This window comes from Cavia porcellus, unplaced genomic scaffold, assembly GCF_034190915.1.
Source record: "Cavia porcellus strain 051 isolate PalLab524CR breed Dunkin Hartley unplaced genomic scaffold, mCavPor4.1 scaffold_11, whole genome shotgun sequence".
In the NCBI taxonomy this organism is placed as follows: Eukaryota; Metazoa; Chordata; class Mammalia; order Rodentia; family Caviidae; genus Cavia; species Cavia porcellus.
In genome coordinates, this window is record NW_026947494.1 from 65580539 (window position 1) to 65604408 (window position 23870).

The 23870-nt window shown below is 34.2% G+C and overlaps 1 protein-coding gene across 3 annotated transcripts in view; it reads right to left on the reverse strand.

The window, feature by feature from the left end:
• Positions 1 to 23870, reverse strand: part of Ap3b1 (adaptor related protein complex 3 subunit beta 1) — a 259442-nt gene that overhangs the window by 114138 nt on the left and 121434 nt on the right. For all 3 annotated transcript variants that reach the window (XR_010050584.1, XM_063258393.1, XM_063258392.1), the window contains exons 8-14: positions 19088 to 19243; positions 15912 to 16009; positions 13469 to 13523; positions 13316 to 13387; positions 11190 to 11252; positions 7687 to 7819; positions 4732 to 4841 (exon numbers count right to left, since the gene is read on the reverse strand). Coding sequence is in view for 2 of the 3 variants with exons in the window: in XM_063258393.1 (XP_063114463.1) it covers positions 4732 to 4841; positions 7687 to 7819; positions 11190 to 11252; positions 13316 to 13387; positions 13469 to 13523; positions 15912 to 16009; positions 19088 to 19243 (687 nt within the window). In the remaining variant the exon portion in view is untranslated. The remainder of the gene's footprint in view (positions 1 to 4731; positions 4842 to 7686; positions 7820 to 11189; positions 11253 to 13315; positions 13388 to 13468; positions 13524 to 15911; positions 16010 to 19087; positions 19244 to 23870) is intronic.

Sequence of the window (23870 nt, forward strand, 5' to 3'; positions counted from 1 at the left end):
AGCTGTTGGAGGTATTTGTTGCTACTACAATGTCTCAGTGTACTACTGAAGTTGTTGCTCAGTGGATAGCAATGCTGGCCTTGAGGAAAATAGTTCATCTTCAATTTTCCTTCAATAGGAACTTAAGAAATGATGTCAAACATCTGTTCTACATTTGGGCAAACATGGACTACATCAACATAATCCCAAAATTTATCAAAAGAAGCGCTAATAAAATCCTGGCCAGGTCACCGAGTAGGCATGTCAATGAATGCAAAAAACATACTGTCCCATTAATATATGCAACTAACACATGACAATTTAAAATAACCTTTAAAAAAAGATTACAAATAGAAACAAGACATATACTTATTAAGAAAACAGACCTACTGATCTTGGGCAAATTATTTAATCTCTTTTTAACTCAGTTTTCTTATATGTAAAATGGGAATATTAACAATCTGCTTCATAGAGTTGTCAACAAAATTAATGATTTATGTTTTGAAGGTACTTAGCATAAATAGGGGAAAATAATAATACAGTATAGAAATTACATTAAATAGATAAGTAAAATATAAACATGGCTATATGGAATCTTACAGAATTCCAAACCTATAAAGTTCATCTTTAAAAACATCCAACATGGGCTAGGGATTTAGCTCAGTGGCATAAGCAACTGCCTGGTAAGCACAAGGTTGTGAGTCTGATCCCCAGCACACACAAAAAAAAATTTCCTAAAAACATCCAACGTAACTTTAATAACAGCTTATACTAAAAAAATGATCTAAGTACTGTACATATATTGGCTCATTTGTTCCATACAATAAATATTCATTTATTCCTTACAATATAAGTATAAAGCAGTTACCACTACAGTCTCATTTTATATATGACAGAAACTGGAACACAGAACAGTTATTTGCTTAAGTTCACAAAGCTAGTAAATGGAAGGTGCTAAATTTAAACAAGACACCTAGGGGCTGGGGATTTAGCTCAGTGGCATAAGCACCTGCCTTGCAAGCAGGCAGTCATGAGTTCGATCCCTGGTACCGATAAAAACGAAAAAGACAAAAAAAATAAAATAAAATAAAATAAACAAGACACCTAGTTTTCAAATTCACTTTTTACTCCTTCTCAATACACAATCATCACAAGAAATACTGGCTTTGATTATTAGAATCGACAATAAAAGTAGACAGGAAGAGAAAGTGCTTGCTAATGAGAGGCAGTATAATCTCAGATGTTAAGCAACTGTTAAATTTTACTATTCTAAGCTTTAAAATAAATGTAGAACTGCCCTGCAAACTTTAATAATCTGAGGAATGAAAACTTGCTACCAGAGATATTTAAAAATTGGTCTTTATTATGCTCCCAACTTAGTGATTACCTTTGACTGTACAAATAACCCACATTCGAAGAAGAAAATCACCCTCTGCATGCCACCCCCAAACTACTACTCATTATAACAAAACTTTAGTTGGCAAAACTTAAAACCAAAACTCAAAATCAAGTATAGTGGTTCATGCCTGTAACTCCAGTACTTGGGAGGCCAAGGGGAGGTCAACCAAACAAAACCAACCCAATCCAACCCACAAACAAAAAACGCCAACACTCAAGTGATAGGCATAGGGAAAAGCAAACACAGTAAGGAAGAAAATGACTAAAGAGCTCAAGAAAAATCAGTAAAGTATGTAATAAAAGCCACTTACAAGGGAAGAAGGTTTCAAAAAGAACTGTTTACAGCTAACAAAAGAAAAGCAACACAGGAATAGATTACCCAGCTGGATTTAGTAAGAAGAAACAATGACCTCAGCATTAGTGGAGCAGTGAACAGTCAGAATCACATTATGATAGTTTGAAAAGTGAAACTGTAGTAAGGAAAAAAAATTCTTTTCAGATAATTTCTTCAGAAACTTTAGTTCTGAAGACAAGAAGAGCATAAAGTTGGGTAGATCAACAAATCCTGACGTGGTACCACTAGAGGCCACTCAGGCAAGGTGCTAAGAGCATCACATGTATTAACTGATGGAATCCTTGTAATAACATAGAGCCCAAGTTCTTTCATTATCAAAATTTTCCAGGTAATGCCGGGGATTTACCTCAGTGGAATAAGTGTCTGCCTGGCAAGCACAAAGTAGTGAGTTCAATCCCCATTACCAATAAATAAATTAAATTAAATTAAATTAAATTATTTTTACAGGTAGGAAAGGTGAGGCACAGAGATTTTAATTAAAGGACACAGAACCAGAAGTGATTGTTAGGATTAACATTTTTCAAATTTAATTTTAACATAATTTCAGATCTACAGAGCAGTTGTGACTATTGCTCCATACACTTCACCTAGACTCCGCAAATATGAACATTTTACTAAATTTGTGTTATTCTTCTAAGTAAACATGCACATTTTATTTTCTTAATAAAAGCTATAGACATCCCTTATATTCCAAAATACTTCCACATAGACTTCCTTAAAAAAATTGCTCTTCTTACATAATTACAACAGAATAGTTTTTAAATCAGGATATTAAGCTAAATCAATATTGTCTAAATCTCAAATTTTGAGATTCTGCCAGTAGAATAGCCTTTATTGCAGAAGAAAACCCCAAGTTGTATGTTGCAGAGTATCATAAGTGTCCTTTTGGTTTCTTTTAATCTGAAAAACTATCCAACTCATTCTTTGCATTTCATGACATCAACATTTTTAAACAGCACAGTTATGTTGCAGAATACCCTGACATATATGGGTCTGACCCATGTTTCCTAATGACCAACTCCATGTCAACCCCTTTGGACAAGCATGCAATAGCCTTGATACTGGTTTCTTTTCAGGGTAGTCTACCAGAAAATACACAAGCTCAATACTGATGGGGTCATGCTTCTCTACTGTGGGTCACTATTTTAACTGCCATAATTAAAAAGTCATTTACAAAGTTATACTTTGAGATTGTACTGTTGTTCTTCAAATTTTCTCCTGCTAGTTTTGGCAACTGCTAATAATTCTTTAAAAATATACATAGTTCTTACTAATCATTATGATGGTGGAAAACAACGATATTCTAATTCCATCATTCCTTCCACATTTATTGGCTATACTTGAACTGTAACGAAGAGCTCTCCCTCTTCTTTGTTATTCATTCATTCACTCATTCTCGCATTTACCCATTGATCCATGCATCCACCCACACATCATCCATCCAGCATGGACTTAGGGATTCTTACATAATTCAGTAAGTTATAATCCTTTTACTATCATTTATCTTATTCCTGAAATTGGACAGTGGATGAGAGGTGAGTTAGCACTTCTGCTGGCTATTGCTTGTATCTTTCTGACATATCTCTATCATTCTGTAAGTACTTACTTACATTTACTTATGTATGTATGCATGTATTTGTTTATTTATACAATAAGATATTCTAAATTCAACTTATTCTTTTTTTATGCCTGCTCTCCAATCTGCCATTTCTCTAAGTGTGGAATCACACTTTAAAGTCAAGATCTACCATGAAAAGGAACAAAGCATTACTACACCTTACAACATGCAAAAACCTTAAAAACATGTTAACTATCTGGATATGATGGCACATACCTGTAATCCCAGCACTCAGAAAGCTGAGGCAGGAGGGCTGTTGTGAGTTCAAGACCAGCCTGGGCTACAAAGTGAGCTCAAGGCCAGCCTGAACTGCAGAGCAAGACCCCGCCTCGAAAGAAAGAAAGAAAGAAAGAAAGAACAAACAAACGAAAAACATGTTAAATTAATGCAGCCAGAAACAAAAGTCCACATACTATAGTATTTCATTTAAATGATATATTTAGAATAGACAAATCTGTAGAGATAGTAAGTAGAGTAATAGCAGTCAGAGAAGAGAGGAAAGGAGGCTAAGGAGTTTGGACTATGGGATTTTTTCCTTTTAGGTAACAAAAATGTTTTGCAGTTACACAGTGGTAATGGTTATACAACCTTATGAATATACCAAATTCCAATGAATTATATACTTCAAAAGGTAAATTTCATGGTATGAAACTGTATCTGCATAATAAATCAAAACAAGGTCTAAGCATGAGGTATGTTCATTTTTACTGTGGTGTTACATTTCCAAACCTTAAAGCACAACCTTGTGATATAGATATTTGTACACTGACACACGTATGTAACACATAAATGAGCTTAGAGTTAATACGCACAAGTATATGTTTATGTATGTATGTACATAGAGACTCTCATGTAACATCTAGTTATCTCTACAAAGAAACCTATGAAGTTCACACTTCTCTGTCCAATTTCAACCCAACAGCCCTCCTGCCTCAGCTTTCTGAGTGCTGAGATTACAGGTATGCACCATCACATCCACATATTTAACATGTTTTTAAGGGTTTTGCATGTTGTAAGGTATAGTAATACTTTGTTACTTTCTTGGTAGATCTTGACTTTAAAATGTGATTCCACACTTAGAGAAATGGCAGATTGAAGAGCAGGCATAAAAAAAGAACAAGTTGAATTTAGAATATCTTATTGTATAAATAAATAAATACATGCATACATACATAAGTAAATGGGCTTCATTCTGTCCTTTGTCCTTTTCAAATCTGTAATTCCTCCAAAAGAGTACAGAACCTCAGATCCAGAACTGGATGCAGATACTAATCACTCTCTTAACCACTACAAGTGAACACAATCATTTATATTAGCACTACTATAATTTACTGACTAAAATTCAAAAGAACTCAACAAACATCTCTTCAAGGATACTCACCGTGATACTATCCAAGAGTTTGGCCATGTGTTTAATAATTTCACCATGTTGTGCAGGTTGCATTTGTAATAATTTCTTTATAACAACCACACTTTCTGCCACAACTATTTCTGAAAGAGACAGAGATTATTCATATCAAATATATGTAATTCAACTCAAATGCAATATGCTTGGTAAAATGTAAACTTAAATTAGCAAAACATCCTGCAAAACCTTAAATGATTAGGTGAAAACTGTAACTATAAATGTACTCACAGACTATTTTTGCACAGCATGTCTTAAGTAAAAGAGTTAACTTTAATGTTTAACCTCGTTTACGTTCTCCTGTTAGCCTTTTTTCTGTGCTACTCTACATAAGGAAAGCAACTGAGGTTGGACCATGCTGCTCCCATAGTGTACAGTGTCTCTGGCTTTTAACTTTCCAATATTGCTCTTCAATCCCACCACTTATATGGTTGTAGTCAAACACATTCTAAACATTTCCCCTATTCTACACAAAATAGTAACTTTCAAAGTTTTCATTAAGTGATTACGTGCAGAGAGGTGAGCAGGAAAGATTACTTGTTATCACAAAGGTGCTGCTGTAGAAAGAGCACAGACAGCCAAGCCAGAAGGAGTAGGACTGGAAGCTGGACTGTCTCCACTTGTCCCATAAATCTCCTCTGCCAGCCTGTCCTCCGAGGCTGATCTGCAGCTACATCAGCAAGACTCCCTTGGCCCTGGCCTATACTTAGGCTTGGCTAATGGGAAGCACCTGCAGGAGAAGGTGACACCTGCCCCACAGCCTCCCTGGCAACATTTAGTTCTCTTACTGAAGTCCTTATTCAGGCAAGGAGCTCTCTCCCTGCAGCATTTGGTAACTGCCTCTACTTCTTACACCCCTTCCCTTCAATCCTGGTGCAGCGAAGATTCTCACTATTTCTGGCATTGACGCCAGCATGTCACGTTATAGCTTGATGGTGTCCCTCAATCTTTCCCATACCTCATATAACAGTCCCTACGGTAAATCCTCTTTAAACAGCCACTTTTCAATGTGCCATCTGTTTCTTGCCAGGACCTAACAAATATAGGAGATCCTCAAATTGGAATTTGGGATTGAGTTATCACTCAAAAGTAGCTAATCACTACTCTACAGTCATGACTGTTTAGAGAGTTTTAATTTGCCAAAAACAAAAGCCTACATATCAAAATTAAGTAAATCTTTCCACCTTTTGAGAGTAACTGCAATAACTTCTTGGCCTTTTGCCTAAAATCAGACTTTATTAGCCTCCCATTATCTCATTATAAAATATTTTATTCTTAGTCTCTTTAAGATGCTATAGGAATCTTTTAAAATCAACAAAAATATTTTTTGTAAAAATTACTGTTACAAAGTTGAAGCCAAAATAATTGCTTTAAAATCTATAGCTTAAAAAATCACATGAAATAAAAAGATTACAAAATTGAGTAATGTGATTACACTTTGTATTTGAAAGAAGTATAAGTGTTCTAATTAATTTTTTGTGCTTTATGCATACAACTAAATTTTAAAGGAACAATTGCCCTAATAGAGTTTGGTTCATAATCTCTAATATTCTGGAGCTGTTTTCCCAAATAGTGTTTTATTTGGTCAAGAGAATGTCATTAAACATGAAGAAAAATTTGAAAGATGTTTTTAAAATCACATTTTAAAGTGTGACTTATGAATACAGACAAAAAAGGATGCTATTGTTCAAAGTAGAAATAGATAAAAATTTGTAACGTTTGTCTAGTTTTAATTCCTCTAGTTACCTTAAACAGACAAATAAAATTTTAATGTATTTTCTTGATAATTTTGGTTGGCACTTAGTTGGAGTTTTAATACTATAATTTAAGAAAATATTATGGTCACCTTGAGTTTACAACTTTAAGTTTATGATATTGTGTTTAAAACAAAAGTCAGTGCTATTTGGGAATAAATTGTTTCTTTTTTATCACAAATACAACGTTACAGTTTTCTAAAAAGATCTTCATGTGGGAAAAATAAACTATATACAGTCTAGAAAATAATAGGATTATTGTAGTTAAAACTATTTTTCAAATAAAGTATAACACTCAATTTTTGTCATCTTTCACTTTATGGCTGCTGGTGAGCTAAGCCTATATATATCTGGATAAGACATATGTTTAAAATTTCACAAATAATTTCAATTATTTTACATAAAATCTTTGCTTTTCCTAGGAAGAATCTTATCATCAACAAATATACAAGGATCTTCTAACAATTTTTTTTTTCGTTTTTTTATCAGTACCAGGGATCGAACTCACGACTGCCTGCTTGCAAGGCAGGCGCTTATGCCACTGAGCTAAATCCCCAGCCCCCAACAAATTATTTTAAAAATAAAAAGTTGATTTTTTTCCTCTAAATGGCCCCTTTTGTTTTAAACCTATAAACCACAGAAAGAATTGACATTTTACTCAGGAAAGTATGAAACTTAATAGTATATTTTTTGCTGGATATCACTGGTTCAGTTTCTCAGAGTGCCATTCAGCTTAAAAACATGAAGCTTGATGGCTTTTAAATCTTGCTAATTTTGATAAAATTATTAGGGTGAATTTCTGGGAGAGGAAAAAGTTGAAAGCACAGAGTTAAGTACTTTGTAATCTAGCCATTTCTCCATGTTATCAAGTCATTTGCCTGCTTTTAGCACCCTCTGCAGGTAAACTCAGTAATATGCATGACTTACAAAACGCAGTAAAAAAAAAGATTCATGGAAAGATTACAGTAAAGGTGATCTGTGAAGAATGAAGCTTTCCTAGTCAAGCTAAAACAAATATATACTGCTTACTAGTTAACTATCTAATTTACTTATTGTGATCATACTAATGACATACAGAGAAAACTACAATGTAACCCAGAAGGTTACAACTCAAAGACCCTATTAGGAAGAGACAAACTACCAACCAATTGAAGATGACATGAAGCTGAGGACTCACCATCCCTGTTGGACAGAAGACAGACCAGGCCATTGAGGCAGGTGTCCGTGACTTCGGAGATGTTGGTGGCACATCTACCTATCGTCTGAATAGTGGCTGCAGCAAACTGTTTATCCTGGCTTTTCACATAGGTCTGAAAAAATATTATTTCATAAACTGATACTACCAAGCAACCAAAAGAAAAGTAAAACAAACAAAACCCCAAAACTATTTTATTAAGATTTGCTGATACACAGAATTCCAGAAAACAATCTCATAACCACAACAGGAGGTCAAAAAGATGACTTCATTAGTGTTGCTCTTTCTATGTCTGTGCCTATAGAACAGGCACAATTTCAAGCCAGGCTCATTCACCTGTGGCCACAGTGGCTTGAGACTCCAAAACAGAGAGTAGAGAGCATTCACCCAAAGACAGCAATTAGTTTAAGAGCAAGGTTGAAAGAGATGACGAGAACTCTCTCTTTGGAGGTTTCAGTTCATTTCACCAGCAGCATCTGTGAATCCATGGGAGAAAAGGGTCACTTTTTTAGAGATACTAAATCTAAAAATTAGGAGAGAAGAAAAAAATAAACTAATATATTATTAGCAAACAGTTTATTTTCAAAACATTATCAGAATGGTTGTAAAACAGCTACAGTGAGTACTATTAAAATAAAGGCTATACTTTAAAAACCAGTTTTGAAATATTTTCTGTATAAGTGTGCTTTTAAAATACATTGTAAATGATGTATCTATAAAACTTTATGATTTAACAACAGAAAGTTAAAATGATCTCTACAAAAATTTAGCACTACTAATTTTAAAGTTGAGAATTTTCCTACTTTAAAAGTGAAGACTTTATTTATAAAAATGTAATTTCATGGGGCTGGGGATTTAACTCATTGGCATAAGCGCTTGCCTTGCAAGCAGGCAGTCGTGAGTTCAACCTCCGGTATCGATAAAAAGGAAAAAGACAAAAAAACAAAAGTAATTTCATTATGTGTATGTATATGTAAATGAGATTAAGATTCCCAACCACAAATGAGAAGTACACAATAAATTCTATGATTATCAAAATACAAAAATAGGTAATAAAACAGTAACTAAATGACAGACAGTGAGAGAAAAATCTAGGGATATCTAAAAATAGTGAAAATAAGGCCTGGTGGTGCACTCCTGTAATCCCAGCACTCTGGAGGCTGAGGTAAGAAGATCACAGCAAGTTCGAGACCAGCCTGGGCTATAAAGTGAGCCCAAGGCCAGCCTGAATTGAAAGTGAGATCCTGTTTCAAAAAGATAAAAATTTAAAAAAATTAGTGAAAATTGTATCAAGAAGGTGATTAAATGTCAACTCAATAAATTAAGCTCTGTTTGTTCCACAGACATAAGATCAATGTTACTTAAAATTATTCCCTAATAGATGACCTAATTACTTTAATTAAAAATGTATTTGAGTCTTTAGAACAACTATTTTAGTGACAAAGTTATTACAAGTAAATTATGCATCTATGAATACAACAGAAAAAAAGTATTCATTTAGACAGTGATAAAAATGAAGAAAGGATGTAATTAAAAATCTGAATAAAAATAGATATTATAAAACACCCTAATAGTAAACGAAATAACTGGATCAGTAACATTCTAAAGCAGGTATGCTGTGTAACCTCAATACAAAGTAAACAAGTTCATAAATTAACATGACTTCCTTCCTACAATCCCAGTAAACATAATATGGGCAGAAAGTACACAGTAAAAAAACAACCAACAAGATTAGACGGAGTAACAGGAAAAGGGACAATGGCAAAGAAGATCAAAACTTAGAAACAAATGTGCTAACAATGAAGTAAAAAGTTCCAGTATAATTTACTGAGGGTACAATCCTTTCTCCACTTAATTGCTTTTGCATCTCGATCAGAAATCAATTGTCTGGTGGTCCGACTATCCTTCCACCTTGTTTTTTTGTTTGTTTGTTTGTTTGTTTGGTTTTGGTACTGGGGATTAAACTCACAACTGTGGGTTTGTAAGGCAGACACTTATGCCACTGAGCTAAATCCCCAGTCCCTTTGTCTATATTGGTATCAATACCGTTTTGTCATGAATGGTATAATTTTGTGACATCGTGGGGCTGGGAAGAGTTGGAGTCCTGATTTTGTTCCTTTATCAAAGTTGTTTAGACTGGGGCTGGTTCGATCCCCAGTACCAAAAAAACAAAACAAAACAAAACTTGTTTAGACTATTCTGAGTCTTTTTTATTTTTACAGAAATCCAAGAATCAAAATGTTAATTTTTATGAAGAATGATGTTGGCATTTGATAAGGGATTGTGCTTTTTGGTCTTTATCATAATTTTCTTTCACTTGTTTTTGGTTTTAATCTCTTTTATTTTTAATTTCTCAAGGTAAGATATGAGGATATTTCATAACATTTTTCTCTTCTAATAAATTACTTGGTATTAAAAAAAACTGAAAAAGAATGAAGTAAAAATCAAATTCAAGAAATGATTTATAGCTATGATAGTATTGGATAAAAACTTGAAATACATCAATCTCCTTTATAAAGAATTTTTCTTGAAAAAAATACAAGAAGGTAGAATAAACAAGTTCAGAACATACAAATCATGGACATATTGTAGTATTCTACTCCTGAAAAAAGTGTAAGATCATATGGTTAAAAGCAAACATACTGTCCATACAACTAAAGAGAAACTTAATAGGGGCTATTGAATGATTATGGCAATGAAATAAATTAAATCTTTAACAGTTATAAATGGCTAACTATGGGATTAATATACAGGACATAGTATGTTTTGTTGAGGAAACTGCTGATGGTATTTAAAGCTCCATAATACATACACACACAGATTTTCTATGGCTGTGCTCCACTACTAAGTTTTACAGCTGACCTTTCCATCCTAAAGATTGTAATGACCATGACAGAATTTCTGAATAATACTTTGCAGAGAAACACAGCTAGAAAGACACTGGCACATAAAGTTTTTTAAAGTAAGAAGAGAAAACTAAATAAAAAGGAAAATAATTTTTAAAAATTATGGTGAATCGATTATAAACCAACCATTCAAATCTTATATGAGCTAAGGTTACAGTGAAGCAAGCAGACAGAATAGTCAAGGAACAAGCATCACGCATGGATACCTTGACCAATGAAGACAGGATGAAGAGACAGAATTGGCACCACAAACATTTTGAACAAAGTCAATTACAAACTAGTCTTTCACATTTTATAAAAACATGAAATATGCCTTGCAAGCAGGCAGTCGTGAGTTCGATCCCTGGTACCAATAAAAACGAAAAAGACAAAAAAAAAAAAAAAAAAAAAAAAAACATGAAATAAAAAACAATTTTAATGTGTATTCAATATTTATGCTTGAAAATGTATGTTTCTTTATTGTCAATTTTGTCAAGTCAAATGTCAAGGTTTTTACATAAAAACATTTTGACATTTAAGTATATATTTAAGAATGAATATATTTTAGAAATTATTTTGTAATTAGCACTGTATACAAACCTGAAATTCCCGAAGAAGAGTTGATATGTTGGCTTCATTTGCTAGGTTTGTCAAAATTTCAAGCTATAGTAGAAATATAAAAAAGGAGGTAAATGCATTCCCCCCCAAAAATGAATTTAATTGAGGCTAGACATTTTAAAGTTTGGGGTTTGGGGGTGGGTGGGTGGGAATCATAACTGTCATAATGTGGTAATCTGTTATACCCAGGTAAACCTAGAATAGCTCCTTTGGTCTAACTTGGTAATTACATACTTCTAAAGAAAATCTTGTATCTTCTCTAACTGCTCTTCTTTTACTGTTTCTGTTTAATCTAAAGAGTTTAAACTAGTTTGACGACTTTATTTTTTAGATAACAAAACAATTTGCCTTCCATGTAATTGTTTTCCACATACCAAATTAGCACTCTTGATTGGTTCTGCTACATTCTATCATCCCAAATACTTAAGATATTTTAACTTCCTCTTCTTAGTTCATATATATGACATGTACAAATAAAAGTTTATCCCCAATGGGTTTGCTAAAAATACTTGTCTTTACTCACACAAAATATTTAATCTAAAGGTACAGAAAAGGGAAAAAAAGAGTAGAGAACAAATGAGATAAACAGAAAACAAAATACAAGATGTATCTGTTTTGTTTTATTCTCTTTAAAATAAAAAATTATTAAAAAATACAAGATGTAGATAAATACACATTTTCATCAAGGATTACATTAAAAGTAAATGACTTGTCAAGTTCTCATGAACTCTCCCAAGAACCAATGCTCTTCCTCTTCCTGTAAACAGCCTGAGGTGACCTGGGAAAGTGGCTTACTACTCTTTCAACCCAGAAAACCCCACAAAATCATGCGCATCAAAAGGCTCAAATCTTTGTGTTCACTTTAAGTACACCCATGAAATTTCACAGGCCATTAAGGGTATACATGTCTAAAAAAGTTTCACATATAGTACAAAGATTTATTTTCTTTCTGAACCATCTGCCAATCTGATGCCACACCATCCCCAAATATTTCAGTGTATACTTCCTGTAAACAGAACAGGTCCTATAGACCACAATAGAACCTATAAAATCAGGAATTAACACTAGTCTGACCCTTTCATGCAACTATCATGACGCATTTAAGTTTCATTAACTGTACTAAGAATGTTCAATAAAGGGATCCAACTCAATATCACATATGGCACTCAATTATTTTAGTCTAAAAGTTTTCAGTGTTCCCTTTAACTCTGGTGAAACTTCTCATAATTACAACCCAGTTTTTAAAATACATCTTTCAATTTGTTTGTCACTTAGATTTCCTGTTTTTTTGCCTTTTTCCTTTTTATCGGTACCAGGAATCGAACTCACGACTGCCTGCTTGCAAGGCAGGCACTTATGCCGCTGAGCTAAATCCCCAGCCCCTCACTTAGATTTCTTATGATTAAACTGTTTCCATGTGCTAATACATTATCCTAATACTTCATGAACACCCCCATAATACTTCATGCCACACACCCATTGGCTTGTCTGTCTTGATGTGGTATACACTATATATCGAAAATTTTCACGTCTGGATATTTTTCTAGGCTACCTATCCCACTCCACTTTTCTGTTTAAACATCGCACTGTTTTTAACTACTACAGCTTCATATTCTTAACTGCACTCTATACCATAGTTATCAACACGTTCATAATCTCTTAGGTTACCAAAACTATTTTTTATCTCCTCTCACCCCTCCAATCTCACAATCTACCTACAATCAACAACAAAGTTTTCAGAAAAACCCATCCATGTATCACCTTTCTCAAATCTTCCAGAGAATTAGCCCCACCTTTCACTGACCATAGAACTCAATTCAAAAGTCTATAAAACTTAAAACACACAGCAATAAAACTATTTACCTACATGCTTATCACTTAAGTATGCTGTGAATTATTCAAAAGTGTAGGTGACATGTTTTAAAAGTATATTGTCTAAATGTAGCACAGCAACTAGCAAGTTAATAACACAGGTTCGAAGATGGTAACAAAAACTCCTTAAATATTTTTTGGAAGCAGGACTCCATTCTGCAGATGCTAGAAGCTAAAGTGTTATCTCTCAAAGTAGACAGATGTTAAGTATATCTGAAAAATGAAAGTGTATGTACCTTCAATGTCTTGATCATAGTTGGATCAGTTGACCTAACATAGAAACTCTTCAGATAGGGTTCAAACATGCCCTAGACAATAAAAAGAAATATGTAAATATATTTATCATACATTTGTTTGCTTCTTAAATTATGTAAGCACAATGTACATACCTTTCTTTGAATTGACATAGTTGCTATATTTTGTAGGACAATATACTGCACCTCCCTAGAAATTAAAAGAGAAATGTCACTGCAGTTATGGTTTAAATTGAGAATGATTGCAAAGGTTTCATGTACTCCTAAGTGGGACTTTTGGAAGATAACGGAATTATGAGGGTGCTAAACTGACTTGCTATAGGAAGTGGAGGCCTAGTAGCAGGAGGTAGGTCACTGAGGGCTGCTCTGGAAGCTTCTTCCCTCCCTCTCTGCTTCCTGTCCTCTGTGACATGAGACATGAGTCTCCGCCCAGGGCCTTCTACCGTGCACTTCCTGCCTTGGAAACAGCCAACTCTGAACTGAACACATAAACAAAAATAAACCTCTCCTCTTTTAAGTTGCAAGTGCCAGGTATTATGTTTCAGCAATAAAAAAGTGACTAAGACAACAAGGTATATTTTTCAAGGCAGTATCTTTGAATAAATAATACAATAATGAAAAAGAATGAGCAAAAAGTTTCATAGTGAATGAAACGCTTAAATATATTAGTGAAAGTTTTTACTAACCCATAGATATTTATACCTTCTTTTTAGTGCACTTTTCCTGGAAGGTAATAAATTAGGGGTGATTCAGCATGAGGAAGAGTTAAAACCAATTTTGTGACTGAGGCTGGAAGACTGCCAAGTTCAAGTACTACCTGGAGAGATTAGGGAGACCTTGCCTCAAAATGGAAAATTAAAAGAAGGTCCTGGGTAAAATCTCTGATACCACCATCAAATTCCCCACTTAGTTTTGTAATACTGTATTTCTAAAATAAAAAGCAAATACTGCAGCTGTTTTAAATACATGTGAGGAAGTATTCCTCAGGTCAATAAAAACCCAATGATAATGTTAATATTAGTTGGACTTTTAAAAGCTCATTCTTTCACTCAACCTAGTCCACAGTAAGGGTCAGATTAAATGAGTACTCATGTTATTTCTAAATCTAAATACCTAACAAACTGAAATTGGTATTCAGTTTCACACAAAAGACTTAGTCGACATCTTTCTGATATCCTTTGCATTAACCACAGAAAAGCAAAATTACTAACTAAATAGAACAGGAATGCAAAGGAAATGGCATACTTGCTACTTAGGAATGGCATACGCCAAACAAGATCTAAAGTTGTGAACTGAGGCCTAGTTAAAAACAAAAATAAGCATACCCTCTTTCTTCTGAACCCAGTTTGTGGAAGCATACACTCATTGAAATTAAAAAAAAAAAAAAAAAAGAACTATTGTGAAGTACTCCATGTATGCTAAATAGCTAAAGCAAAAGTATTCAAATACAGAAAATATCACAAACAATAAAAATCTGAAGGGAGGGAGGGAAGTGACGGGGATTAATCTCAGAGTCTTGAGTATACTGAACAAGTGCTCTACCACTTAGCTACACCCCAACCCCAAAATTGCTTTTCAACTTGAAATTACAAGCCACAGTGCTATGATCTGGGTCTAAAATGTGCGCCAACGTCTTGCACATTGAAGGTCTGGTCCTTGGTGCAGCAACGTTCAGACTGGTTCATGCCAGTGCTGATGTCATAGATAGGTTAATCCATTGATGGCTTCATGATGTGATGTTTGTTCAGAGGCGACCAATACTCAGAAGACAGGGCCCAAATGCTTCTTGCACTTTGCTTCCTAGCTGCCCTGAGATGTGCAGCTTTGCCCTGCCACACACACCCACCACCAAAGAGTTCTGTCTCCCCACCGACCCACGGCAATGGGGCAATCAACTATGCAGTGAAAACGCTGGAACCTTGAGCCAAAATTAACCTTTAAAAGTTGATTTTCTTAGGCATTCTGTTAAAGCAAAAACAAAACAAAAAAACTGACTCATATGCATAGAAACCACTAACTTATAAGGATTTAAAATTGAAAATGGTGAGCTCTATCTACAAGAAACTGAAAAGGATGTAATTCTTTAAAATGAGTAGCAACTAATAACAGATTTTTTGGGAAAAAAACAGCACACTAAATAAAAAAAAGAACAAACCAACTTAATATGAAGTAGTGATTCTGCCATAAACTACATAACTTTATGTACTGAATCAAATATAATACATCTAGTAAGCCAAACTCATAGTACTTCAATATGGGCTTTTGCAGGGATTCCAGATCCAAAACATCATTATTGCCACACCAGAAACATAGAACGCTAATGCCAATCTACTGATGACAGTATACACTGCATGTCACAAAATAAACTTTTTGGCCCTGAAGTGTAAAGCTTATGTATTTATTATTGAGACAAATTTTATGAAACCTTTTATGATGATCTGCTAAAATATGAGATTTTGTTAATAAAATATAATCAGTGCTAATGCATTAAACATCTGACGATAGATTATATTTGCTCAAACACTACTTCAAAAAGAATACAAAAGAAAAACATGTAAAATCATGGCCAACGACTTACCTGTTGCTGCGAAGTAAGCGCACTAGTGATTTAGAAATGATGCCAGCTTCTGATTTGGGGGATATATGCCAATACAGCTGAGCAACTGCCATAACCACCTACAAGACAAAGCAGGAAAATAACAGGAATTCTAAATTAACCAGGCACTCCTGTTTCAAATACATTCTCACCCATTATTTCCTTTAAACTTCCACAAAATCCCTATGTCAATCTTTGTAGTCAATTAAAGAAGTTTAATTTCCCCACCATCAAAAGAAATTCTTGTTTATCCCAACAAAATGATCTTATTTAGAAATAGAGTTTAGCGGACATAGTTATGAATGTAATGACTGAGATGTGATTGTGCCACATTAGAATGAGCCCTGAATTCAATGTTGAGTGCCCTTATAAAAATCAGGCAAATGTAATGTAAAGGTGAAGGAAACAACTGGAATGATGTGCACAAGCCAAGACACTCCAAGGCCTTCCAGCAAGCACCTACATGCTGCATGAGAGGAACTTTCTCCCCTACACTCTCCAGAAGGAACAACTCCTACCTTGATTCTGGATATTAGGTTTCTTAAAATGTAAGAGAACAAAACCCTCTGTTGTTTTAATCCAGCTTGTTTGTGGCTATTCACTGCCAGGAAACTAATGCATTCCAAGAAAAGAAAGCAGATGTAAAATGTTGAAAGTGTGACATTCACCACGGGGAGTAGCTTGCTGTGATGCTTCCACTTCATACTCTTCCTAGTACTGCTGCTGAAGCACAGAACGGAAAAGTTCACCAGCTACTCCTCAGATACAGGACTGATATACAGCATATTTAAAGGATTCAAAAAAGGAAATCAAAACCCAACCAAAAATTGACAAGTGAAATGAACAGACATTTCTCAGAACATATCAAAAAATGTGTTGTGTCTCTGATCATCCCAAAAAAACAAAAAAATTTTTAAAAAAACACAATTTTATTTCACTCCAGAAAAATTATCATCAAAAAATCAGATAGTAATAAATGCTGGCCAGACCATGGAGAAAATGAACACTTTTACATTATTCGTGGGAGTGTAGACTGGCAACCACTAGGGACATCAGTATTGTGACTCCTCAAAAAACTAAAAATTGAAATTTCATTTGACCAAGCTATTGCCCTTCTTGGAATTTTCCCAAAAGTGATTATAGTGATACAAGCATACCCATGTTTATTGCAGCACAAATCCTTAAAGCTAATTCTTGGACAAAGTCTGTAAGTCCATCAACAGATAAATGCATAAAGAAAATGAGGTGTTTATATACAACAGAATACTACTCTACCATAAAGATAAACTTGAATCATTTGTACGAAAATGAGTACATCTTGAGAATGTAATGTTAATTGAAATAAACAAACTTAAATATTAACATGGTTTCACTTATATAAGAAACCCCTCCAAAATATAAAGAACAAATGAACATATACTCAATAAGTAGGGAGACCGATCTTTCTCATATGGGAAGCAGATTAAGAGATAAAAAGGGAAGAGGGATTAAAAAGAAATATATAGATGTGTCATGTACATGTACCAACACTCCATAAGGAATATAATCATTATGTATTAGAAATATATACTAATCCAAAGTACTAAAATATACAAGAAAAACTAAATGTCCTCTACTTGGTACAAGATCAAATAAGCAGGGAATCCAAAGTACAAATTATATGTATTGTATCATTTGAGAACACCAGTATTTGAAATGTAAAGTCAATTTACAAGACAAACTGTAATTTTATATATACAATAAGGAGTCAATAATAATGCAGAGTTTTAGGCAGTAAATTACATATACTGAACTAAATTGGAGCACGTGAAAACATAAATTTTATAACATTATGTGAAATAGTATTTTTGTCATGACTTGGCATGGTTACTAAATTGTAATTCATAAACTATATTATTATACATAAGGTAAAAATTTCTGGTAGTAAGTACTAAGATATACAAAGTTTTAGGTTCTAAATTCTCAAGAATCAAAAAATTAAATTTTAAGAAAATGCTTAACCTGATCTGCCAAGTCTAGATATAATTGCCAACTAGTAGGAAACACGGGGTATAAAAGAATAAATTAAATGACTACAAAAAAAAAACCAAAAAACAAAACAAAACAAAACAAAAACAAATCAGCCACATCCAGAAAAACTTCACAGACTTTAAAACATATGACATCCACCCACATACAATGCATTAGGTTCTGCTTTGGATAAACCACCTAAAAGGAGTAGTTGAAGGTAAATTGGTATGAACTGAGACAAAATTATATTGAAATATGTGAGAAAGATGGAGAAACAAAGGGGGTGAAAAAATACTGTGTACAATGTTACTTTATCTTGGTTTTAAAAATACACAACCAAGAATGACAGCACATGTCTGTAATTCCTTAGGAAGCTGAGGCAGGAGAACTGTCACAGGTCAAGTGCAGCTTGGGGTACATAGTAAGTTCAAAGCCATCTTAAACTATATAGAGACACCCTGTCTCTAAATAAATAAACTAGTTAATTAATTTACACATGCTCACATGTGAATATGTATACATTTAGGTAGACAAAAAAGATGTGGAAAAAAATATACTAACATCAAAACTGATTTCTGGGTAATAAGGATGTGATGTTTCTTTTTTTTCTTTCATTTTTCTAGTATGTAATTTCTAATTTTCTGCATATATATTCTACAACACAAAATATTGTAGAAAATACAAAGATGTAAAAAAAAATGCTTAGGACACAAAGATGATTGCTTTTTAGTACCAGGGATCAAACTCACACCCTTGTACTTATGCTACTCAACTACATCACCAGCCCCTAAAGATGATTTTTTTATTACTACCAATTTAACCTTGTGAGACATTATTTTTGCTACATTTTAGTCTCTTAAAAATTCTAGCAATAGATAGAAATACTACCACCAGATCTACTAAAAACCAGCCCTTCCAAAGGTGAAGATAATCCAGTCAATCAAGAAACAATTGGAGTCTGTGTCTTTGGAAAAGCCAATAAACAAAACCACAAGAATGTAAATAAAATCCATGAGGTCAACAAATAACAAACCAGGTATTCGCATCAAAGTCTAATTCTGCATACTTGCAAACACTGAAAGCTGAAATACATTTAGGCATTACCTCCCAGGAATTATGAGTTATTTCTCATAGGGGCTTTAACATACCGCTGCATTCCTGCTCTGAAGCAAAGGTTTGGTGTTTCTGATTAAGAGTCTGTGGTCTGGATCCATGATGTAGGGCTTCTTCCTTTGGTCAGTCTTTTCCTTCTGTTCATCATCAGATTCATAGAAATTCTTTTCATTGTGCTCTAGACCAGCATACTGCAAGGAAAAAAGCCCAATACCAACATTAGGTCAGATCTTGAACAGTCCAAATGCTACAGTCAAAGAAAATGTTGCTTTAGATATTTGCAACAATGTTTTCTTCTTGGGGCAATTTACAAATACTATACAACCTACATGGGATGAAGACCTTGATTTTTCTCCCGTTATAACATAGTAAACAGCATCTTATGCTACAGATGTTTCCACTATGTTACATAACAAATCAGTGAATATTATATCCCCATAGAAATACTCAAGGTTGTTCAAAGGGAATTAGATTGTAAAAAGACCTATGAGAATAACTGAAACCTGAAAACCATTTCCATAACTGTAAGCAACTCTATAACTAGATCAAAGGAGGAAGTGGGACCTTCATTTGAATAGCAACACAAAAGAAATTATAATAAAGCTGGACAGGTAAAAACCAGTGATTAAGTCAGTCCCTAAATTGCCAGGAAAAGCCTCCATTTGGGATGTATGACCCAAAGGAATTGATTCTAAGTTTTTGTTCTGAATGTGTTATTATTTTTACCAGCAGGCAGGCATTCATTTCACCCCAAAACACAGCAGCAAAAACACACAGAGTATAATGTCCACAAATAATCTGATGGGTGTGTCAACCCTGTAGCATGCTTTTTCAACCCTCTTTTTTAAATATTATAACAAAATGAAAAATAAAGGAAGTGTTGTTACCTATGTACATTAACTATATTAACTACATGTGGCCAGAGATAATTCTTCACTCAGAAAAAGGGGGAAAAAAGGGTGGGCCACAGGCTGGACACTCCGCTAGAGTTAGCAAGAATCTAAAAGATACAGCAGTTTCTTTCCTCCTCCTTGCTTTCTGTAGCTTAAATTATCAAAAGCCCTCTAAGGCCCATAAATACTGGAAGAAAATTCCAAATATTAACAACTTCTAAGTTTTGAACTATGTGTGTCATCCCTAATTACACAACAAAATCATCCAGCTCCCCCTGGCAGGTCCAACACATCCACTACCCCAACAGGTCACAGTCACCAAGGGGCCATCCCAGTTACCAGACCAACTGTCATTGGATACTACCTATGTTCAAGTAACCTTTATTATACTTCATTACAGCACCAACAGACAAGAGTAGCAATGCTGACAATTCAGAGATGACAGAATTCGTAAAAGCTTTCTATCAAGTGAAAAGGCCAAAGTTCTCAACTGAGTAAGCAAAGAAAAATAATTTTATGCTGGGTGTCAAGAACTAGTTAAGTTACTGTTAAACTCTTATTACCCTAATTTATAATTAAATTGCACCATACATGCATATATGTAAAAAAGAAAAGGCATGGCAGTGCTACAGTGCTCTCTGTAGTTTCAGGCAGATACAAGGGTCCTGAACACGTCTCCTTGGGATAATAATGAGGGACTGCTATTATAGCATGAACAAACTGAACAGAGGAATGAGTCATATCCTAAGCTGGACAGAGGAGACTAAGCAACTTTATTACATTACATAGAAGAGCTCAAAATTTAGAACTTAGGAATTATTTCTGTCATTCTCCATTTCATATTTTCAGACAACAGTTAACCATGAGTCACTGAAATGTCAAAAAATGAAATCACAGCTGAGGGGAGACTACTATATTCTATGATTCTGGGAAAATAGGGTAGATGTGCTTTTCCATTTTCCCCTACCAAATACCACTAGGAATACAACTAATATACAGAATCTGAACAGCAAAAGGAAGAAGACTTGGGGAGGGTCTCAGAACCACTGAATGATACAGCAGAACATTCCCTGGCTTTTCTATTTTACCTCAATCACCGAAGTGGGGCAGAAGCTGGCAGTAAGCACAGTTAGCTCACCCAACCTGCACTCCCCAGCCAAATAATTAATAAAAGGACAGTCTAGCACCAGATAGAACCCAGATATAACTTCTCATGTGCAGCCAAAATGAGTACAGTGCACTTCAGCTCCATCCTAGCTGCACCAGTGAAGGCTGAGAAGGGCATCCCAGATGTCTACCCTCACTAGAATGTAATGGTTGTCATAAAAAGCTAGAGTGGAACCAGGATTTTCATCAGGGGAAGTGCAGCAGTGAATGTGGACTTCTGCCATGACCTGGCAATAATGAAACAACATCCCTCTCTCCCTCCGTCCCTTCTGTCTGTCTGTCTGTCTGTCTATATCTCTATCTCTTGCAGCCTGAGCTAACACAGGCCATAAAGTAACTATAATTAATATGTTCAAGGAATTAAGTGATAGGATTGAACTTTTGGCAGGGAATGCAATCCAATTTTTACATAGGAGTCAGGTTCAACTTTCGTATCATTTTTATGTAAAGGGCTATAATTTCCATAATCAATTACAGAGCTTATTAAATGTGGTAATCTTTGCAAAATTTAAACCTGATTTTATCTTTGTAGTTCTTCTGATGTATCAGAAAGAAAACGATTTGTGCTCTTAGAGATAACAGACCAGATAGTAAGTTGAGGATTCAAAGTTTATACATTTGAGGACTCAATAGTTTTAAAATAATCACTCTTAATTAAAGTGCTGTATCTATCATGGAATGAATTTTACTTTCAACTTGTCCAGAAACAGAAAGCTTATTAAACAAGGTAAAGTGGATATATTAAGAAAGATGTTTAATCTGTTTAAGATAAAAAAGAGTTTCAGTAACTCTTAACACCTACATTATAGGCATAAGTTGTCATTTGTTCCACTTAGTATATTAACTATATTTCATAAATATAAAAGATGAGCCAATTTTAATATACTCCCATATATATTTCAAAGCAGTATTTCAGAAATATTCAATTTTTATAATTCATTAATTTTTACAATGTAGTCCTTACTTTATGTTTTTTATCTAGAGACTAATATTAAGCAATCTCAATGAACACATCTCTGAATTTGGAACTATGTAGAAAGGTCTCTCCTATGTAGCTAAAATAACTATTATGAAGCCCTTAATATTACTCTATGTATGAAGTCTTTATTCAGACTGTATTATACATATTACTTCAACTACCTAGAGATTCTTATTCTTTGACAGACAATAAAAGGCATAACTTAAGCAATATATATTAAATTATACTTTTCACTGTCAAGAGACAAAGAGAGAAAAATGTATTTTAGAGATATTTGAGACCAAAAAGTTAAAAATAAATTATTATGTTTCTATTGTGCCTAAGGAAACAATACATTATCATAAAGTTTCTAGTTGGTATTAACGAAAACATTTTACATTACAGCTGTTTATACTATGGTAATTTTTCTAAATTGCATAGTCACTAAGTAATTCAGAGTCTGCTCCAGTGTAATACTGGTATTTCTACTGCAAGAAGACAGAACCATGTGATTGAAATATAACTGACATAGAAAGCCTTACTAATAGAATGATAAAGCCTGGTCTTTCATACCTTAAAAAACTGGTTAGTTCCAAAGCTAGGGAAATTAAAATAAGCCTAGATCATCAAATTTAAAAAAACATATTTTCAAAAGCAAAGCTTAAAATTTTGAGTGGTGGGTGTGGTAATACATTCCTATAACCCCAGCACTCAGGAGGCTGAGGCATGAGGATCATTATGAGTTTGAGACAAGTCTGGCCTACAAAGTGAGCTCAAGACCAGCCTGACCTGCATAGTGAGACCCTGTCTCAAAAAGACACACAAAAAAATTCAAGTAATATAAATAATGATAGTATGAGTTACATAACCTGAAGAACAAAATTCATAGTGATATAAATAAATCACTGATTAACAAATGGGGAGAAGATACAATTTTTGCCATAAAAAGAACTTCAAATATTAAGTACATTGTGAGTGCTGAAGGTCTGAAGCCCATTTCTACAACAGCACTGTATTCACATTCCAACATGAAATGGATGTGCCCAATGTAAATGGCTATAAAACAGGCCCCAGTTATGAGAACACAAATTCATAAAATGCATGTGACACAACCATTTCATAAAATGAGTATAAAATGTTCTACTTATAAATATTTCTTTTAAAGTAACTTATAAAATGACATCTAGATAGAGAAGTCACTGTATATGATAGAATTATGCACGAAATCTGGGAGTGCAATGCGAGAAACAGGGAACAACGCTGCTGCTGCTGCAATCCAACAGAAAGGCAGGCTCTGGAAAGTGTTATGGTGCACTCTCACCAATCTTAGTCACAGGATCTGACACCAAAAGACTACTGGCTCTTCCTCAAAGTCCAAAGGACAGTTACATTGATTCAGGACATTTAGGCTGCCTCAGCAGCCCAATTAAAGACACTCATAAAAAGGGACATCCAGAACTGCTTCAGAAAGTGGCAAGAATGAAGGCATGAGTGTTTGCAACAAGAGAGAGTATTAAGGGGGATGAATAAGAAAATGCCTTTTAGTATAATAATCTTTTATAAAATAATAAACTATAATAAACTTTTTTACTAGCTTTACTCATACGTAAATAAAAGAGTAAAAATTAAGGAGAGATGTTAGGAAACAAAGACTTGTGGAAATGCAGAGGGAGACAAAAAAAAGAAAATAAAGAAGGGACTGGGGATTTAGCTCAGTGGCATAAGCGCCTGCCTTGCAAGCAGGCAGTCGTGAGTTCGATCCCCGGTACCGATAAAAAGGAAATGCAGAAGGGATTCACG